Source organism: Acanthochromis polyacanthus, chromosome 11 (genome assembly GCF_021347895.1).
Source record: "Acanthochromis polyacanthus isolate Apoly-LR-REF ecotype Palm Island chromosome 11, KAUST_Apoly_ChrSc, whole genome shotgun sequence".
Classification (NCBI taxonomy): Eukaryota; Metazoa; Chordata; class Actinopteri; family Pomacentridae; genus Acanthochromis; species Acanthochromis polyacanthus.
Window position 1 is genome coordinate 29,753,059 of NC_067123.1, and position 20,063 is coordinate 29,773,121.

General features: G+C 41.3%; 1 protein-coding gene across 1 annotated transcript; it reads right to left on the reverse strand.

Moving 5' to 3' along the window:
- Positions 1-713: 713 nt before the first annotated feature.
- Positions 714-19,648, reverse strand: poc1bl (POC1 centriolar protein homolog B (Chlamydomonas), like). Its single transcript, XM_022202026.2, has 11 exons — positions 19,484-19,648; positions 15,928-16,379; positions 12,598-12,767; positions 10,388-10,577; positions 10,095-10,280; positions 9,739-9,856; positions 6,685-6,861; positions 5,186-5,317; positions 3,919-4,029; positions 2,555-2,707; positions 714-2,433 (listed from the first exon to the last, which is right to left on the reverse strand). The coding sequence occupies exons 2-11, from the start codon at positions 16,311-16,313 to the stop codon at positions 2,302-2,304; spliced, it is 1,755 nt and encodes a 584-aa protein (XP_022057718.1). The 5' UTR covers positions 16,314-16,379; positions 19,484-19,648; the 3' UTR covers positions 714-2,301.
- Between the last annotated feature and the right edge of the window lie 415 nt (positions 19,649-20,063).

Below are 20,063 nucleotides of genomic sequence, written 5' to 3' on the forward strand. Positions count from 1 at the left end.
ATACTAAAAAAAATTTAAAAATAGTCCAAAAGTCATTCATGATTTATAGCATTTTGATTTTTTGAGTCTAAGTTTAATCAAATTAACCCCCTGAACAACACTGTATGTGTAATTATTACCCAAACCATGAATCTAACTATTATAAAAGAAGTGAAATCTGACTTGCTCACTTTAATTTTACTTGCAGTATTTACTTACTTTAAATGTGAATCAAGAACAGAAAAAGAGATTATCAAAGCATATATTGCGACTTAAACTAATAATTCTCTGGAACCGCAAACACAGAAATCTGCGAGAAAGAATACAGAAGAGCTAAACATTAATGCAGTTCCAGACCATTTGGTTTCCTCAGGCACAAATTCAAATACCCGTCTTTCTTGGTGACTGCCATTAGCAGCATTAGTGCCAGTAGGTGGTGCCAAATGACTATGAATGCTGGAATCTCAGCCGCAATGGCTCATGCAGCCTGGATCTAAAGGCAGCTTTTCTGTCTTTGGTAAATTCAAAACTCAATGTCATGTTGCATAGACTTTGGCACACTAAAAAGACATAAGTATTAGAGTTACAGCAGCTTTATAGTGCACTCTTTGCTCTACCTTGTGCTACGTATGATGACGAAAACTAAACTGAACAAAAAAGTATTTGTTTTCCCATTTTTGACAAGACAATATGCTGTGTGTGCAGTGGAGACAGTAAAAATACAAATCACAGTATTTGTGGTTAGTTTTTTTTTTTATTCTTTCAATCGTCCCAATAGCTTTAAATCTCTCATATTTTCAAACATCCATCCCATTTCACTCCCATCATCTTCTTCATATCAAGTAATCTGCTTCCCTTTTGCATTATCAGTAGTTTTAGAGGTGTTTTATATTAGCACTGTCCTCCTCTGGTCCCTTAAACCGAACAATATTTACGAAGGTAACACAACACAGGAGTTATCTTACATGTATACCTACTGCATCCACCGACTAGTATGAATATCTCATATTCATGAGTGCAAAAGACCACAGAGACCAAACATTTCTCAGTGATAATCAGTCTCAAACAGATAAAGCTGCTATTCACCGCCAAACATTTCACCAGCAGTTACACTGCATCTCTTGGTCCTTGATTCCCAGTAGAAGCACAAATAGGGTCCTCGGTGGGAAAAAAACAACAAAATTGGAGTGTTTTAGACGCAGTTTCAAGTACAGTTTATACACACAGGAGTCTTAACAAAACAGTGGCACAGAGCTGCTCCCTTTAAGGCTTTTTACGACTAAATAAGATCAAGTTCATGGAGACAGTGTTGTTTTAGTCTTTAGCATTTAAAATGCTCTAAATAAATCTGACACCCACTGGCACATTTCATCTTGGCACACACACGTTTTTTAGGATGACATTTTTTCAAAGGCAAAGTGACAGATGAGTTTAGAGGGTATTCTTAATTTTACACAACAGGAAAGAATACATTACAACATTCCTGTCAACTCACCAAGCCCTCTGGGGCAACATGCACTTGGTTCAAATGCTTAATTTATACTTCAAGTCTTGTTCAGGCAGTATTCTGCCATGAAACTGGCTCCACAGACAAAAGACAGAATTGAGAAGCAGTCTAGTATGACGACCACCACACGCTCTCCCTGTTTTCCACTCACATGATGGAGCATGTAAGGAAGTAACTGGTTTGCTGCTGACCTTATGTTCCCTGCACATCTTCTTTCAGCAGCCCAGTTTTACTCTTTTCTTAACAAACAAGCATGTTGATTTAACAATAATAATTAATGTTAATTGCACATTAAGGTAGCATTCTGTAGTGCAACAGGACTTTGCAACTAGTTTCCAAAGAAACTGTCTTGAATATCTTTGAAGGCACTTCTTCATGTGCTGGACAGTCAAATCAGTTTCACTGCTTTCAAGTCGTTGCAAGAACGCATGACAATAATGACACTTCAAGTGTGCAATGTACTCCATTTTGGTTGCAGAGGCACTTCAAATCAACACAAAAAGATAAAGTCTTCAGTTCCAGGTAGTCTCTATAAAAAGACCAAATGAACCTCACCTTACAATTCTCATTCACTCCGCTGCCATCTGCATTTATTCAGTCATCCGTATGGGTATAAAAGCGCTGAACTGGGTGAATCATTGGCTTAAAGTGACTTTTTCCAGGACCTTTTGTTGCTTGTCATTCCCACTCAAATGGAGTGCAGACTTGTAGAGTGGGAGAACTGGGAGCAGCAGGGACAACCTCCACTGTAGTAATTGCACTATGGTCATAGAAGGTCACTTGAGGTTCCCAGCTACTTTCTTTACTCTCTCCTTTTACCATTCAAACTTCCACTGCTGGGTTTTGTCTCCTGGGTTGCACCGCCTCATCTGGGTGTCTGTGCGACCCTCTGTTGTGCGGTAAGATGTCACACACATGTCGGAGTGAGGATGGTAGATGGTCCCATCCTGTATAGGTCAAAGGGAAAACTGTAGATTAGAATTTGTGGGAGTCTTCACTCTGCAGAATAACAGTTGGGTTTGTGCTTGCGTGATGGGGAGCGCGTTTCCATGGAAATACACCCCTTACCTGTCTGAACTCCCAGATGACACTGGGAGGTTTGGCCTCCCCATCACGCGGGCAGTGTCTCATCCCGATGGAGGTCTGTCCATCAAGTACTTCAGCACACAGCTCTGTCACCGAGTTGAAACGGATCTCCTTCTGAGCTGTGTATTCAAAGTACTGGGGCAGAAGAGAGACCTGGTTATGTGGCTATTTTTCCTATATACACAGTAAAAAGTGTGTTCCGTTAGCAACAAGCTTGTATTTGCAGTGACGAAGAGATTAAAATGATGTTCCTCTTTCTTTCCAATTTGTTTTGCCACATCTCTCTGTATTTAGACAGAATTTGAACAAGCCAAGTAATGCAGGCTGGCATTTTTTTCCACTAGAATTACAGGATGTTTTTATCTGCTGTGGGATCCTGTCCTCGCTAAGCCAGCGTTGTATGCTGTGTCTGCATGTGTGTCACGGGATCTCATCAGTAAAGACAGGGCCCTGGCCCTCTCAATCAAGCAGACATGAACACAAACCCAACTCTTCCCCTCTGGTGTCATTTCAACATCCTGGCCCAGTGGGACAAAAGAAGCGATGCTCCCTGGGCTACCCGTTAAACGGAGGGTCAGGTTATCAATCTTCATACTTCCCCATCCTTCACTTCACATCTCATACATCTTTCAGGTGCATCAGGGCCCATAATGGTCTTTTCTAATAAAAGACTCACATGGGGACGCTGTGTCTGGCTTCAAACTTATTTACCCAGGCTGTGCCATTTATTCTGCCTGCGAGGCTCATGTATCTTTTAAATGGAACGTGGTTCTTATGTGGACCAGAGAAGGGGGGCAGGAGGGAGGTGGTGATGAGCCCTTCGGTTTTTGTTTCACCGGAGAGCCATTCAAACATTGATTTTCAGTCACACATGGTGCTTTTTGTGACTGAGGACACCTGATGCGGTGCATCAGTGGGGTAATCAGAGATATCAAGCAGGTTGAAGATCCACAGAAAGGACTTCTGCATATTATCTGACTCCAACATTAAATATACATCCTCACAGGGAAATAATCTGCCACGTGCTAAACCATCCATCACTGGAGTTGGCATTCAATCAGATTAAAAGCACCTGTGATTTGACTGCCCAATTTTTTTCAGGTATAGGTGGATGCAGTACGGTATTTAGTTTTCCCTTCATTACATTCCAGTCATGCTGGACACATCAGCAGAGAGCAATTTTCTGGTGGGAATTGACTGTGGCAGCTCGTTTTAGGAGTCTGCGGAAAGCATGGACATATATCCCCCACTGGGCCAAGAGAAACTGTGGTATTGTGTCAAGAGAGAATATGTGCGTGAGAGAGGTGGAGAAAGACGGGATAAACACGGTGAAATACTTAACGTACCTGGTTGCCTCCTTGGCCATGGCAACCAAACAGAGAAATGTGGGCACCTGTGGGATTGTGCTCTGGAGCATTGTAGTCAAGACACTCTGAATGTATCCCTGAGCTACGCACCTGGAAGGAGGAAAACAGTTCATATCAATAACAATTAAAATGCTGTACTGTGCATCGATTCCTGCGTGGAGTCTCTTTTATTGGTTTTATTCTCTATAGGCAGGTCAGATTGTAAGGTCACACACAGAACAGCACCCCTGAAGCTAGCAGATTCGATGCATCTCCTAGAAACAAAGACAGACTTCCCCCTGCTGTTTGTCTATTTTCTGCATCAACACACACCTATCAATCAATAATCACAATGAAATAAATTTTACTTTGTTGTGCGTTCGCAAGTAAATGCAAATATCTCTCCCTTGGAAAATGAAGTATTTTCAAGTTATGTCACAGTGTACCTGTGGGTAGTTTAGACAGTTGACCATTCAGGATTTTTGACAGTATCCTTGTTCTGTTACATCGTTACATTCCTAAAATAATGGCCTACGTCATTTTTTGACAAAAGTTATTTTTTGCCTAAATCATCTCCTCATGATGCTGGCCACCTCTGGTAAAACTACCTCCATCCTCAGTTGAACAGATCATGCGATTCTACCCCCACAGTATAACAGTCTAGGTCAAGGTTCAGTGAGGTGTGGTTTAGTTTTTTGTGTTTCCTGAAAAACCTAAAAAAAAAAAAAAAAAAGACTTAGGCCATATTTTAAGAGGGTGTCCATATGTGACTTTTTTATTTATCAGTGTAAAACATGAAACAAGCTCCAACATGGGAAACTGGTGGATTTTTGGAAAATAAGGCCGAAGAAGAAATCTCTCAGGGAGTTATCTTTTTTTTCTTCAGACAGAATGGTTACATTGTTGAGCCTGAAAATAAATGACTTCAGAATCCAACATTGAGCCCACCAAGATTTGTGTGCGAAGCATTTTACAATGTAATATTTCATCAGGTGCCTGAATTGTAATGGTCTTGAGCCCAGTCCAAATGGGTTTCAAAGCCTTTATTTGTCTTAGTCCAGCGTTCTCGCTTTCAGAAAGATTTTCCCATATCATGCCGCACCCTAATAGCCAGTTTGCGACTCAGATGGACTTTTTAAAAAAGGCACAGAGATGCTGTCATTCTCTTTGTGACTTCTATATTTCACGAGATCTGTGGAAAATAAAATGCTGTACTTACTGGATAAATAATGGGATTTGGACCAGTGCAAAGTTAGGAGACACTTACAGCTCCATGCCAGCCTTCTCTGTCCTCAGGTACATGCAGATCAGGGTAGATATTCTTCAGATACCAGTCAAAACTGTTGCATTTCAGCTTCTCTCTCAGCTGCAGCCGCTCTGAGATGTCCCCATAGGTTTCCTGTAAAATAAGCACACAGTAGATGAGTCACTGTTGGTGAAAGACCTCATTGTATTTGGTTGGCAGGAGAGTATGCTAAAGTTTGTTTACACCTCCATGACATGACAATATCACTCCACCTTTTTTGACTGTGACTTTATTCATGACAGAATACACACCACAGGGTCTAAAACAAAGACAGTCACACCCTAAAAGCCAATATTTACATCCTGGTTATGATGGCCAAGTCCTGCACGTCTTGCAAAATTTTATGAACGCCAATTTCACGCTCACTGTACATTCTTTAGATAGCTGTATTTGCTAAGCTGTAGAACTCCACCTTAAGCAAGTCCAGAACATTAACACACGGTCTTCCTTAGCAATGCCTGAGGGGGAAATGTAAAAATATGGTCTTACATGTAGCCTAAACTATTTAAGTCACACACTACAAGTTTTAACCAGTGTTTCAAGATCAGAAAATTGAACAAAATGTTGCTCAACAAACTAGTAAGGCACGCAGTTTCTCATATTAACAAAAACATACAAATATGTAAGTAAGTAAGTAAATAAGATTTGGATCCTCCTTTAATCCTTTGTGAAAACTGATTATGCGGCTAAGCCATTCTACTCTAAATTCATCAAAAGGCAAACAACAAATCTGGAAGATCCTGGAAAGTCGCCGACCATTTGTCTGAATATTGTAAAAAGTCTGATTATTCAAGTAAAAGTAACTTCATAAAAATCCTATCATGCAATACTCTAAACCACTAATATGTGTAAAGCTCTATAGCTGACATATTATGCCAGAAGTACAACAGAATTGCAGCCTATGATCTGATCTGGCAGTGCTGTGTTCAATCTCCCACTGACCAGGTAATTTATTGTTTGATCAAAGATCCTAGACATAAATAATGTACTTTTTTCAGATAGGTGAAACTGAGATACATGAATTTTTGATGGTGCCCAATGCTCAGAACCTGAGAGGCACAGCACACGTACCAAACACACCCACATGCACACCCACACACACACACAGGTTTGACCCAGTCAGGGAGACAGAGGGTGATGATATGTTGACACCTACATAAGTGAATTATATCATATAAAAGATCTATATCTAACGTCAAAGTTATAACACACACTGTACTTTACTAACATGATGCTGCAAGTTGTAACGTCATTAATGGAGGGCTTCAATTTAACAGGAGTTGAACGAATGAACGAATGAATGAATGAATGAATGAATGAATGAATGAACAGCAAGCTAGGCTAACCAAGATGAAACAGTGCTTGGAGAATGGATTTCGTCCAATATGATACCAGAAGTGTTCAGCATCACAGCAGCACACAGTTCAAAAGCGTGGTTTCTTTGTTTATATGTTTCGTACCTTTCTGGCCGGGGGGTTCCTCTTGTAGAAGTGTTGTTTATAAGAGTCCATCCAAACCTCGGCAGCTCGCACGGTATTCTGGAGGAAGTTGGGTCGTGCATAAGGAGCCTTTTTAGGAAACACGTGGCCCACGTGAGAGCAGGGGTGAATCTCCAGGGTTCCCCCACACTGCCACACCTGAGGGTGCCAGACACATGACATACCAGATAAATTCTTTTCTTCTTTACTTCCTTTGAATTCAGATTATTATCGGCCCTCCTCGTCTATTGATTTATTGTTATGTTTTGGCATGTTCTCCTTGTTTGTTGTCATAGAACGCTCAGAAACAACTGCAACTGGTTCTTTTATACAACGTGTTTACATTTAGATTCAGGGCATTATCTGTCAGCTACATTGATGCGATTCCACTCCTTTAGTGTGGGCTGTAGTAATGATACACACATAGTGTGATAAAGAAAGAGCAATAACACAGATACAGCCTGTTTATCATTAACCTGGTATATTGTCAGGTGTGAACGGACAAGCCACAACAACAGGTGAACTTTGCTGCTTGAGAATTCAAATCAAATTCAATATGCAGTCCAAAATGAAAGGATTTGGACAATTGCAAATTATTTTGATCATCAGGCTCTGTATTGCAGCACATTCAGTCTGAAATAAAATATGGATAGTACAATAAAGTACCAAGTCTCAACTTCAATTTGAGTAGAATTACATCAATACTGAAAAAACCAACAGTGAGATATAGTTCTTTTAACACAGTGCACAAAATAGCAAGGGTTTATAAGTAACTGGACACTGGGCTGCTGAATGGTTTTCCTTGTTGGCAGCTGTATGTCATTTCTACGTCGGTTCATGCACAAAGGGGCTCATACATGGCTCAGAACAGACTGACAGTTGAGAGCTGTTGTTTAGATTAGGGAGGAGTTTTCTGTCACTGTGAGGAGAAGATAATCATGCAGCTGAAAAGAGCAAAAAAAAAAAACTATCAGAGAGATGACAAAAGGTAGTTGGCTTGCTTAAATCAACAGCAACAACCTTTTTTTTAAGCAATTGACACAGAAAAACTACAAAATAGCAAATGGCCTGTTAGACTGAGAAAAAAAAAATCACTTGCCTGGCAAAGACAGAAACCTTCAGCCCTGCACAGCAAATCCGTAACAGTTTGCAGGGTGTAAGCATACATTTCTTTGAGAGAAGTTTTTATGACTAGAACCTCGGAGCATTTAGCTGAAGCTGTAAACAGAAAGGCCAAGCTGCAATTCTCAGAATCTAGTACACTTGCAAAACTAACGTCTGCCAAAATGGTCTAAAACAGAAGAGAAAAAAAAAGGTTTAGCTTGTGAGCCAAAGCACTGCTTCATCTGTGTCATGGCTGGTGTATGTATGGCTGCAGATGGATCTGGCACACTGGCATTTATTGTTCATTTTACTGCTGACAGAATGTAACAGGATGAAAAGCAGAGGTTTACAAGAGCATTACGTGCGCTCAGATTGGATGCCATTTCATTATGCATGCGATACATACAAGAGCTTTTCAGGACAAAGAGGAAGAATATCCTCAACTGGCCGAGTTCATCACGTGATCTCAATTTGATTGAGCTGCATTCCAGCAGGTGAAGACCAGACTAACAGCAGACAAGCAAAAGCTGAAGGTGGCTGCAGAGGAGGCCTGTGAGAGCAATAGCAGAGAGGGTGACATCTATGGATCAAAAGCTTCAGAAAGTCACTGACTACACATGACTTTCCAGAAAATACTGAATATAACAATTCAGTTTGGCTTGAAGTGTATTTGTTCAACCACATTTCAACGCCTAAACTTTGAGCACTTTGTGTTAAAAGGGCTTAATCTCCCACACAGTTTGGCTTGGCACAATATTCAAGTATGTTAAAATATTTATATGCAGATGGGAAGCTAAGATTTTTACATCATCTTACATATTTTACATAATGTCCAAGCACAGGGAAGCCTAAACATTTATTTGAACTGGTATACAAACCTTACTTCATAAAAAATAATGTGTGCGCTGGCTGATGCTATGCTGCAAGTCCCTTCTGAATGAATAATTTATCTTCAATCTTGCCATAAAAATTCAACCCCTGCTTCTTGTGAGTCATACAGTTGCATTTGAACGCCACTCTGATTTATGATTCCATTTCACCTTGCATAATTGCTAGATATTTCGCCATAGAAAAACCCCCCAAAAAAAAGAACCTTAAAGAATGAAAGGTTGTTAACAAGATTTTTCTTGATACTTGGCTGAGCTATGTTCCAATTACACAAGGCAAAATCATTATCATATATCCATGGCCAAACAGCCTCGACATGACACTCTTTTCAGTCTTAATTCACCAGGCATTTTACCACGCACCATTATTTTTGAGCACTCCAAAAACAGACCTGAAAGCCAATTCACTAAACATAAATTATGTATGGCAAAAAGTCCAAGAGAGGCAATTTTGTTTCCACATGCATAACACATAACTCAGTGGAACAGCACATTCATCTTCACCCTGAAATCAAATACACCACATATAAATCATACACACATGATTTACATCACCTAGCCTTGCATCCTCCTGCCACAAACAGACACAGAGTCTACAAATCTGTGCCAGTTTGATTGACGCAAACAAGTGAAAAGCGACACCAACGTCACAACAAGGTATCAGCCAATATCGGGGTGCAGTTTCAGATGCCACGGCTGACTGCGATCCGACACTGACATGTGTCGCTTTCACATCAATTACGCACTGACTGTTAGCTGTTAGATTGATGAATCAGGGGCTTACATCATGAAAACATATTCACTCTGGCAATGAGCTGCCAAAAAAACCTTCATCTACTGAGCTTTCGCTTTACTTTTTATCACAGTTACAAGCGAGCCGAGTCAATGGATGCTCTGTGTGGGAACAGGAGATTTGGTAACACCGCAAGTCCCTCTTTCCCAATATTTTAAAAGCTGCACTCTGGTCTCATATTGCTAAGTGGCACTGCGGTGGCAAAGCAGAGACTTTACGCTGTGATCCTCGCTGATGGAAAATTGAACTCACCCTGAAGGAGAGCTCCAGGTTTTCTCCTCCCCACACCTCCATGCCTGTGTCATATGTGCCAAGGTACTGAAAGTAAGCCTTGCTCACAGCAAATAAGCCACCTGCCATAGTGGGAGACCTGCCAGAATACAGGCATAAGAACATCATTTTAACAGGAAGTACAGAGCAATCCCACAGTGTTAAGGTGTAATAAAAGTAGCAAGTGTTTTATTCTAAGTAGAACTGAGAACACATAGAAACACATTCGCAGTGAGAGGTGTATTACATTTTTGACAGCAGATCTCCACACCGGTACGTGCCAATCTGATAAGGTGATCTCTCATGCGAGGAGACGTCACAAAGTATCATACTGTTACCTGATGGGGTCAATGCGAGACTTGCGCCTCTTGCGTTCCACTTCGGGGACAGAGTGCCACTGAAAGGTGAGTCTCCAGTCAAATCCTCCGATCATCGGCTCATCGGTTTGCATGTAGAACTCGAAGGTGTTCCAGTCAATGGTGTCAATCACGGGGCACACGATGGTACTGGCATTCTCACCAATCCTACGTACAAAGGCAGGAAAATGCAGAAATTGGGTGAAGGTGGAAAAAGGCAATCGTTGTGTCAATTTCAAGAGAGTTTTGGTTTTAACTGTATGGAAAAGTCTCACCGTTCCAACAGAGGTTCAATCCAGCCAGGGACACACTCACAGTGGCAATCAAGAAATGTCAGTACATCGCCTGTGGCATAGGTGGCGCCGATGAGACGTGCCCGAACCAGACCCTCCCTTTTGTTGGTGCGGATGAGTCGGACACGTTCCAGATCACTAATGTAGTCGGCCAACTTGGATTTCAGGTAGACTATTTTGCACAAAACACACAAGCACACACGGATAAAGATTCTTATCATTAAAATTACATCATTTCCTGTTCCCACAAAGCTCTCCTTTCTTACAGATGGACAACAGTTATTTAAACTGGCAGAGAGGAACATGGCTACTTCCAATTTCGTGGTTTATGAAATTGCTATGGTCAAGATGTCAGTAGAATCCACCAAAGTTTATTTATGCAGCCCTTTGCAACAGCCCAAAGGGTGACCAAAGCGCTTCACAGTGAAAAACAAGAAAATAATTTAAAAACACTACAGTAACTTAAAACAAGACAAACAGTCACACTCACGCCTACGGGCAAATTTAGAATAACCAATTAGCTTCAGCATATGTTTATACTTAGTAAAAACGACTGCCGACATTCAAATCTAGCAAACCACAAGCAACAAATACACATATTTGTAAGTATGTCTCTTCAGTGCATGTCAAATATTAAATTTTTACCCTTTTCTGTTTTAATTGCGAACTCCTGACTCAAAAAATGCCCAAGTTTGTTGTCCATCTAGTCAATCACTTTATTTTTTATTCCTAACCTGATTAGTGTTTGAAGTGCTTGCTCAGTTATTGAGTTTTTCAATTAATCGATTTGAAAAAGTCTAATAAAGTAATCCTAAAGTAATCCTCTGTTACATTAAGCTGTATGTCTTTGGGTAGTGGAAAAAACAAGACATTTGAAGATGTCATCTCGGCCTCTGATTTTTCACATTTTATAGACCAAACAAGTTTAGAATCAGCAGATTGCTCTAAAATGAAAATAACCATTAGTTGCTGCCCCAATTAGCACAGGTCAGATTCAGCCAAAAGGAAATTTGCGGGCAGCAGCACAAATCCAGCTCAAAGGCTTTAGAGTTGAGTGACAGTGTTATGGGATTTGGGAAACCACATTTTATAATACATTTATCACATGAGCTACATCAGTTCTGACATTTCAGCACTTGTTGGTGAATGCCATACTATGCATATTATATGCAAATAAACAACTGACGTCTTGATAAGCTTGATATTAAAGACCTTGTTCAACCAGCTGGACAATATGACAGAGCTGTCAGTCCTCCAGTCGCTGTCTGTCTGCAGCAACCCTTCTGGTTCGGGAGTGGCATGTCTAGCATTCCATTTGGTCAGAGCGGTTAACGGAGGGGAAATGATGTCAGAGCAGCTCAGTGCTCACTGAAGTCACCATTATGGTGTAATGTCTCCAATGCACGTGGACGAGACTAGCTGGGAACAAATCCTAATTCCATTAACACAGACAGACATCAAGCTGCTCCTATATCCAGTTTCTGAGACGGAGTAGTATCATTCTCAAAGTCCGCAGAAAGCAGACATTCAATTCACTGCTGGAAACTGTGAGATGTGGTTGAAAGCTCCTTAAAGTCAGTGTGCAGACTTTGAGTTGTGACTACTTTGTTACACATACTGTAACCAAGGTCAAGAACGTTAGGGCTAAAGTTTCCGACTATCTCACACAGAGGCTCACTCCAGAATTATATGAATAATAACATTTTATTCATCTTCTTGTTTTTCAGTTAATGGACTGGAAATACGAGCCTGCTACCAAAATGAAACCCCACATTCACACAAGCATGAACACTAAGAATGAGACAAGCTGAGGCTGGAGCAGAGACCTGCAGGAATAAAACTAATCATCTGCAGCTGCTTTGCCAAGAAGTTGCTACTTCCTAACACTGACTGTTGTTTCATAACTAGGATGTTTTTCCTAATTGTTTTTGTAATATATCCAGAGACATTCACTGCTCACCGCTCCATATATAGCATCTTTTTTGCTATTTATAGCAGAGACGTCTGTACGCTGTCACCGTGACAAAATCAAAGCACACAAGTGAGGTTTGGCGCGGCTGCTTTACTAAACTAGGCCAAAACTGTCAGTCCTCTTTGTTTCTCAGCTTGAAAAGACATTATTCTGCCAGATTGTTGTTTTGTCTTTCAGAGAGACAAAACAACACAGGTTTGTTTAGCGCTGAGTGCCTGACCTCGGTCACTGTCGTCGTCAATGAGGATGATCTCTTTCAACAGGATGGCAGGCGTGGTCTCCAGCACACTGTGAATAGTCCTCAGAAGGGTGGACCAGGCCTCGTTGTAGAAGGCTATGATCACAGAGGTGGTGGGTAAATGTCGGTAGTCAAACTTCTTACTTCGGCATCTAAGGTATTCGTGTGTGTGTGTTTGTGTGGGTGGAGGAAGGGAGAGACAGAGTTGACATAAGCATTAGTAGACGTATACAGCACATATTTATCAAAAAAACAACAGGAATTTAGAAGGAACTCATAAGTAAGAGACAGTGTTTCATATGGCCAGAGCAGCTTCAGCAACTAGTGTGGCAGGAGGAAGTATTTGGTCTTAATCCAGATGGCAGTCATTAAAACAATAAAGAGAGCTCCAGAAATATGGATGGGGGTGGGGAGGGTATCACACCGATGAGCAACATACCACAGAAGCGCTCTGGGAGAGATGGCAGAAACGTGAGCAAGCAGACGAAAAGAGCAAAATGGAGAGAGCTAAAGTGGAGAAAATTAAAATAACAGGAATGAAAACTTAACAGAATGAGAACAAACTAGGCAGTAAAGATGGGGCTAAGGAAGAATCATTAAAGGACAAATATTTCCTATAAACTCTATTATTTTGTCTACAGTACAGTGAGAACTTCACTACTTTGACAAAAACGAGACTAACCGTTATTTTTGGGGCCAGAGACTCATCTCACGGCTATGACACTGCTGGAAGCGAGTTGGGATTAGAACAAAAACACTATTTCCTAGCATTAATCCAAGCCAATTAAATCTGTTGATTTGTTTCCTTTAAAAGAAAAGTGTTCATAGTGCTGCACTTTCATCGTGGAGAGAGCAGACTAAAGCAACTGGGCAACGAAACCTACTCTCAACAGGAAACTTAAGCTGTCATGGAATGAGTCCTGAATGATAACAAGCATTTACACATCACCTTAAAGTAAATTAACCTCACAGGACATAATCTATTTGCGTAGAGTATCGCTAGGCCAAAATCCAAGTAGAAACTATTGCACCTGGGGCCATGATCTGACAACTAAAGGGGAATTCTCCATCCATTCACTGATACCTGTGAAGAGTGGAATCCACAAATCTCACTTCAAGTAATAACAGACCATGATGCCTGACGATCACTCACACTTCATCTATATGTATTCAGTCGTAAAAACATGTTCTTTCACAACCCATCCATATATGCAGGGATTTTCCAAGTTCAGAGAGGGCTTTTGGCAGGTGATGCATGACACTATGTGTACAGTAAAGGTAATGAGCCTGTGTCCCCCTTTTTGACAGAATTCTATGCATTTTCCTGTCGTTTCTCACCATTTGATAAGCAAACATGTCTGCTGTAGTTGAGTAAAATAAACCCAAGACATTTTATACAGTGCAATACATGCAGCAAGTTTAAACTGTCATGTCAATGGATGTATACCATGCCATCCTCCTTGTGTGACAGTCATGCTAATCAATCAGAAGTGGCCCAAATTAAGTGTGTATATGTCCACTGACAATCATGTGAAACCCAAGAAATATGTTCCATTCATGGTAGAAAACACTGCCTCTCAGTCAGAAGAATTGGAAATTTTTCCATGACAGGTGCACAACAACAAATACAAGTATCCTGCTAGGTCTGTCATGGAACAGTCACCACATCAAAAGACAGCTCCACAAATCTATACTAGCAATCAAAAATGCACCACAGTCAGTGATATGACGAGTCTACGGACAAAAAGTCAAGTGAAAGCAGTGAAGGTCTTACAAAGTCTGCTAAACAAACTACTTTTTCGGTGCTGTTTGCCACTGTTACTCTATATTGAAAAGGCTCATGAAGGTATTGCGAGGTAACAAATGCCATAATGTAGAGCTCTGTGTCCGTAACAAACACATGTTGGGAGCAATTCATATGTTTAAGTTGTCATCCTTGCTCCATGATATAGAAGAGTTGACATTTTGATCGTATCTCGTGTGGTAATGCAGCATCACAGTGAATACTGAACTGAAGCTTGACTGTTAAAAAAAATGTATTACAAACCAAATCACTATTGGAAAATCTACTAAAAAAAACAACAACATATTTTCACCAAAATCTTTCAGCCCTCGCTTTTTTCATTTTGGAGCCGGTGATTTGCTCTTGGCATTGGCTTAAACCTCTTTGGAGCTTGCCAAAAAATTCTCATTAACATGACAACTCTGTAAGCGTACGAAGAAGATCTGTCCGTGCAAAAACAAGCCAAGAGCACCACTGTGTCTGGTGTCACGGTCGCTCCATAATGTTACAAGTAAGCATATGAGACAAAACTGTACGCCACTACTTCCCTGCTAATTGACAACTCACAATGTGTCTTCAATCACTTATAACAGGTTCGAAACCACTCACCAAAAGGCAAAGACACGCATCACACATTGGTATAGTGGGTTTGTTTCTCTACAAAGTACTGCCCAGGAATGCTATTACAGTGATAACGGTATCTCTTGTTTCAACTTTATCTCTGAATGAGAACAAAGTGTGACTGTCAACCTCCCTGGCAGTTTTCTCAGCGCAGGGAGAAGATCAAAGTATCAGCCTTCGGTTATCTGGTAAAACAGCTTCACCTAGCCAACCTATGCGATTCATTTTTGTCTGTCTGTACTCTAAAGGGCAACTCAAACGATTCAGTGTGACCTTTTTAATTGTTCCTATTTTAGAAAAAATGTACTTAGAAATAATCTTGAATCCGCAGCTACAAAGTATGTATGCGTCACTCAACACTCCAGGGCACGAAAGCTAAACGCACGGTCTGTACATAATTAAATGATGGTTCTCACCACACTGACACTGATACTACATCTGGGTTTGATCAGAATGGGAGCCAGTAAAGGATACGGCAAAGGCGGAAGCAGAAACTACTAATAAAAGACATCACACAGTGCATTTCACCACAGAGACTGAGCTGAGAATAGCTATGGACAACAGCTCTGAATGGAATAAATCCATTCAGGCAGAGAGCTGCTTACACCAGCTACAATAAGCCCTGCAATACATCACAAGAGCCTTCATCCTTGTTTCTAACTGTCAGTGAAAAACTGATTCCAGTAAAGAGTTCAACTTAATCTCTACTGAGTCATTTATCCCTATCACAGTTGTAGTGCTGCTCCAGGCAACATGCCAGGCCATATGTTTTGGCCAGAACCTCAAAGAAAAAACAGAAAGCAATAAAAAGGAAGTAGCAATTTGCTGCAAAACACTTCTAGTCAACAGGCTGTCGCAGCCAATTACTCAGTGACTAATGGGTCGTTGCGTGTTTTTGCTCTACTCACTCATTCATCCTGTGATCCTGGATGTGCCGATGCAGGGAGATCTTGTCACTGACATAGATATTGATAGCGTAGCGCTCCACAGTATCCTGCTCCTGCTTCTTCTCTTCAGGGCTGAGGTTGAGGTGTGTGGCCCGACCCCACTCCCCTGGTGCATTGCCGTCTGGTGCTGGTTTAGGGTAGAGCGGCCGAGCCAGCTCCCCATCAATCCCACTCTCTTCTACACTCACCTGTCTCGCCAAAACATTGCGCTCTTCATCGTCTTCCTCTGCAGACGGAGAGGAGGGGTACGTGGAGCGCTCCAACAAAAGGTAGCCCAGCCACAGGAGCCACAGCAAGAAGCCAGCCTTGGCCAGCACGCCCAGTTTCCGAGAGCAGCGCCCCCTCATGACGGAACGCACCAAGGAGGCACCGTCACTGGCAGAGCTTTAGGGTGCCCTTCAGGACACAAGCCTCTGGAGGAAAGAAATGAAATCGACATGATTAAACTATGATCATTAAGATTCATCTATCACATGTCAGAAACACAACACAGAGAAGGCAACACTGAACTAGTCATTTCAACTTAGCAACTTCCTCTGACAGGCGGAAACTTTAAAGACTCGAGTCTTTAAACAAAGCTCTCCCTATTAGGATGAGGGTTAATCAAGTAAGAACCCATTCACAATTAAGTGAAGCTATTCATCTAAACACTTACACCCAAGTAAGATTGTGTCTGCCTGTAAATTCACAAGTGCCCCGAGGACGCAGCTCCAATAGAATAGACCAGTAATAATCAACACCGACATCATAAATATAATCACATGCTCAAGGCTGCATTAAGATGCTTATTAAATACAATTTGCAAAGATGAAAGGGGACAAATTATGGCTTAGAGTACAGCAGTGTGCTGAATAAATTGAGTCGATGCTGCACTCCAGTGAGAGATACGGTAGCCTGCTGAACTTCATTATAACGGAGCAGTTTTACGCATCATTGTAATGAAGTTTTTACTCATATTTCAATGCTGTGATGCTTCACATTTGTTACAGCTTTTACTAATAATCACACTGTGTGGTTTCTACTCAGCCCAATCACACTTGTTCATGTCAATACCTCTCCTAAGCAAACCTTGGCGGCCGTAAGTCTTCTGTGATAGGTCCCACACACACAGCAAGAAACTCTTTTGTACGACCTTGACTGCGAGAATCACATTTTTCCATTTGCAATCTGTGTATCTTACAATCAAGTGTCTTTTGTCAGTCAGAGTACAACACAATACACACGCTTGCACAACATCTTTCCATCAACACAAAACACACATTTTAAACAAAACAGTGTGATAGTAATCACACTCACGTCTATGCACGCAACATTTAGTTAAGTATCAGGTCTTCTGAAAGATTCTTCACTTTAGGATTTCTATTCCACTCCACTGAGCCAAAAATAGAGGTTGCCCAAAAACCTGGGCTGGAAAATTTACACAAGGAAACATCCCTTTGTTGCTTTTTTGGAAATAGGATTATCGTGGGTTTATAGACACATGAAGATCGCAATTTAGACATGCGTGTCTGACAGATGAGCTTAACATGCCAAAATCTAAAAGACTGGGTGGCGGTAAGAACAGACCACTTAACTATGTCAACACTGAACTGGATGTAATCACATAATTGTGTTGCATTAATATTAGAGCAGGGTGCCGTTTACAGTAGTGCCAGCTAATGCCAGACAGGCTTAGTGGTAATAATGATGTGCACACGCAGACGCACACACACACCCCTGCAGTGTTTCCTCTTCCTCATACCACAGCCCAGTGATGGCTAATTCCTACTTCTACAAAAACATTGTTATGTCTGGGAAAGGTTTTGGTTTCATGTCGCTTCTCAGAAAATGCTGCTGCACACGAGTCCACGGATCTATGATACAGAGTCAAAGGAAATTGGACTTTCACTGATTCCATCAAGGCAGCAGCACAGCCCTTTCACTCCAATCTGGGCTCCGGCCAGAGGACTTGGGAGTCCTGAGGTCTCAAAATGGAGACGCCTGCAGACAAAACCCCCTTTTATTGGCTGTCCAACACACCTTCCACTCTCTCTGAATCTGATAGCCTTACTGGGGAGCTGTTGGGAGCGAGGAGGAGGGCACAGAGGGCTAAGATGCAGCTTAAATCCTTTTCCAGTTTCTGGTTGAAAGAAAATCACACAAAAAAGTAGGCAAGGGATGACATTTGCCTTCCTGTGCTGGTAACTATTTAACCTTAAAAGTGGCAAAAAAGAGATCGATGGAAAAATAATGCTCATGAATTGATGGTTATCTTCTATTTCCGGCAATCTAATGATGTTAAATGCAATTATGCTTCAGTCCGAGGGAGCAAAGCAGCACTTTAATACTGTGCTGCTCATTATTGTACAAATATGTATTCATGCAGAACTTTTACTATTGTAAAGCAGTCTTTTTACATTGCTACAGTGGTATTAGATCTGAATAATACTTCTACCACTAAGCCAAATTAGGCTTCATGTCTGATGTCAGGTCTGAAGTTAATGTTGCGGTACAAGTTCCCTTTGGTCTCCATGGTCAGCCTGGAATGAACAGTATGTGCTGCATACAATACACAGCTCATTTCCTTGTCAACCAGTCAAGATAGAAACACAAGTAGCTGCAACTGGTGTAAAAATCCAAGAAGCATCAGTGGAACAGGTTACACAAAGTGACACTCAGCGACGCAAGGTTTAAGAAGACCCACAAGACGGGATCACTGACTCCTCTCAGCAACACAAACAGCTCTTAGCTAATTATACTCAGGGTACACAACTCTGACAGCAAGTGTTTTAAAGGAGCCGGGCTGCAGTGACTGATGATGGGATTAATTTAAAAGCTGGATGTCTCTGACACACATACAAATAAACCCAAACAGACTCGGGCTGTGTTTTAAAACAAAGCTCTGACAAATGCAGCTTCTCTTGCTTCACTTGAGCAGACTGAATGAGCAAAATGTGCCACTTGAAAGCAAAAGTAAAGCACGGCACTTCTCTCCGCTGCCCTTCTATTCATCTAACTTTCATCTTAATTATGTTTTTGCTCTTTTCATTAGTGCAAAGGCGACTCGAAAGGCGCTTGAAGGCAAAGGAGAGACCGGAGAGAAGAGTGGAGGGTGTCTGTCACGAGTACAGCTGCAGTCGGTAACGCACAGTTCAGCAACAGGTCTTCACATCTGTCAAACTAAATCAGTGTTAGCATCATAATTTATCTGACAGCCAGCACACAAGGCTGGAAGCTTCAGTGTCTTTGAAGGTCGCATTAAGTATGCAGATTAGCGCAGCAGTGACTCGGAAGAACAATGACAAATCTCAACTTTCCAAAAGCGACAGTTAGCGGCTAAATGACCACTTTGAGCTAATTTATTAGCTTCGGCGTCAAACTTTGCTGTTTAACTTTGGTGACTTTAGCAGACATGCAAATGAGGCGAGAGCACAAATTAAGTTATCGACAACAGAGACTTGTGGACACCGCGTCACGTTAGGGAAAAAAAGCATTTCCCTGGAACAGAAAAAGACGAGGTTAGCCGGTGAGAGTTTACCTGCTCGACAAGTTACATGTCTCGGAGTTTGTTCCCGGTTGCTGAGGCCGTTATGTGTCAGCCTGACTGCGGTCGTCTTCCAGTTAAACCTCTGGCTTGCAGATGTCAGCAGACCCACATCCTCTCCTCCACACTGACCCGGGTCAAGTTAGTCACCGGAACTGCACAGTTTCCTCTGCAACTTTTCAAAATAACAGCACGACTGAGACACTCTTCAAGTACAACAAATAAAAGTACAAATGACGAACTTTACACAGGAAACAAAAGTTGTTAGTTTATTTTTTTGCACTAGTTTGAAAAATTAAAAAATGGGGCATTTCTGAAATATTATTAATTCATTCTTAGCTCCTTGACACAGTTCTATATTGATCCTCTTACTACAATATAGAGAAGAAGAACAGGAAGAAGAATTAAACAGAATTGTTGAAACAGGACGACTTATATTTTAATATAGAAAAATAAATAAAAGAAGAATTAAAGAAGATAAGTAATGTTGACATTTTGATGTGTCAAATAACAATACAATGATGATAAAGCCAGCCAAGTGGCTGTAAAATAATCTTTGCTTGACACTGTGTAA

Excerpts from the sequence above, each read along its gene's own strand:
- poc1bl (XM_022202026.2), bottom strand. The coding sequence starts at position 16,313 with ATGAGGGGGCGCTGCTCTCGGAAACTGGGCGTGCTGGCCAAGGCTGGC. Across the intron at positions 10,281-10,387 it reads ATTGAACCTCTGTTGGAACG|GATTGGTGAGAATGCCAGTA; the intron begins GTGAGACTTTTC and ends CTTTGTACGTAG. Across the intron at positions 5,318-6,684 it reads GGAACCCCCCGGCCAGAAAG|GAAACCTATGGGGACATCTC; the intron begins GTACGAAACATA and ends CTTATTTTACAG.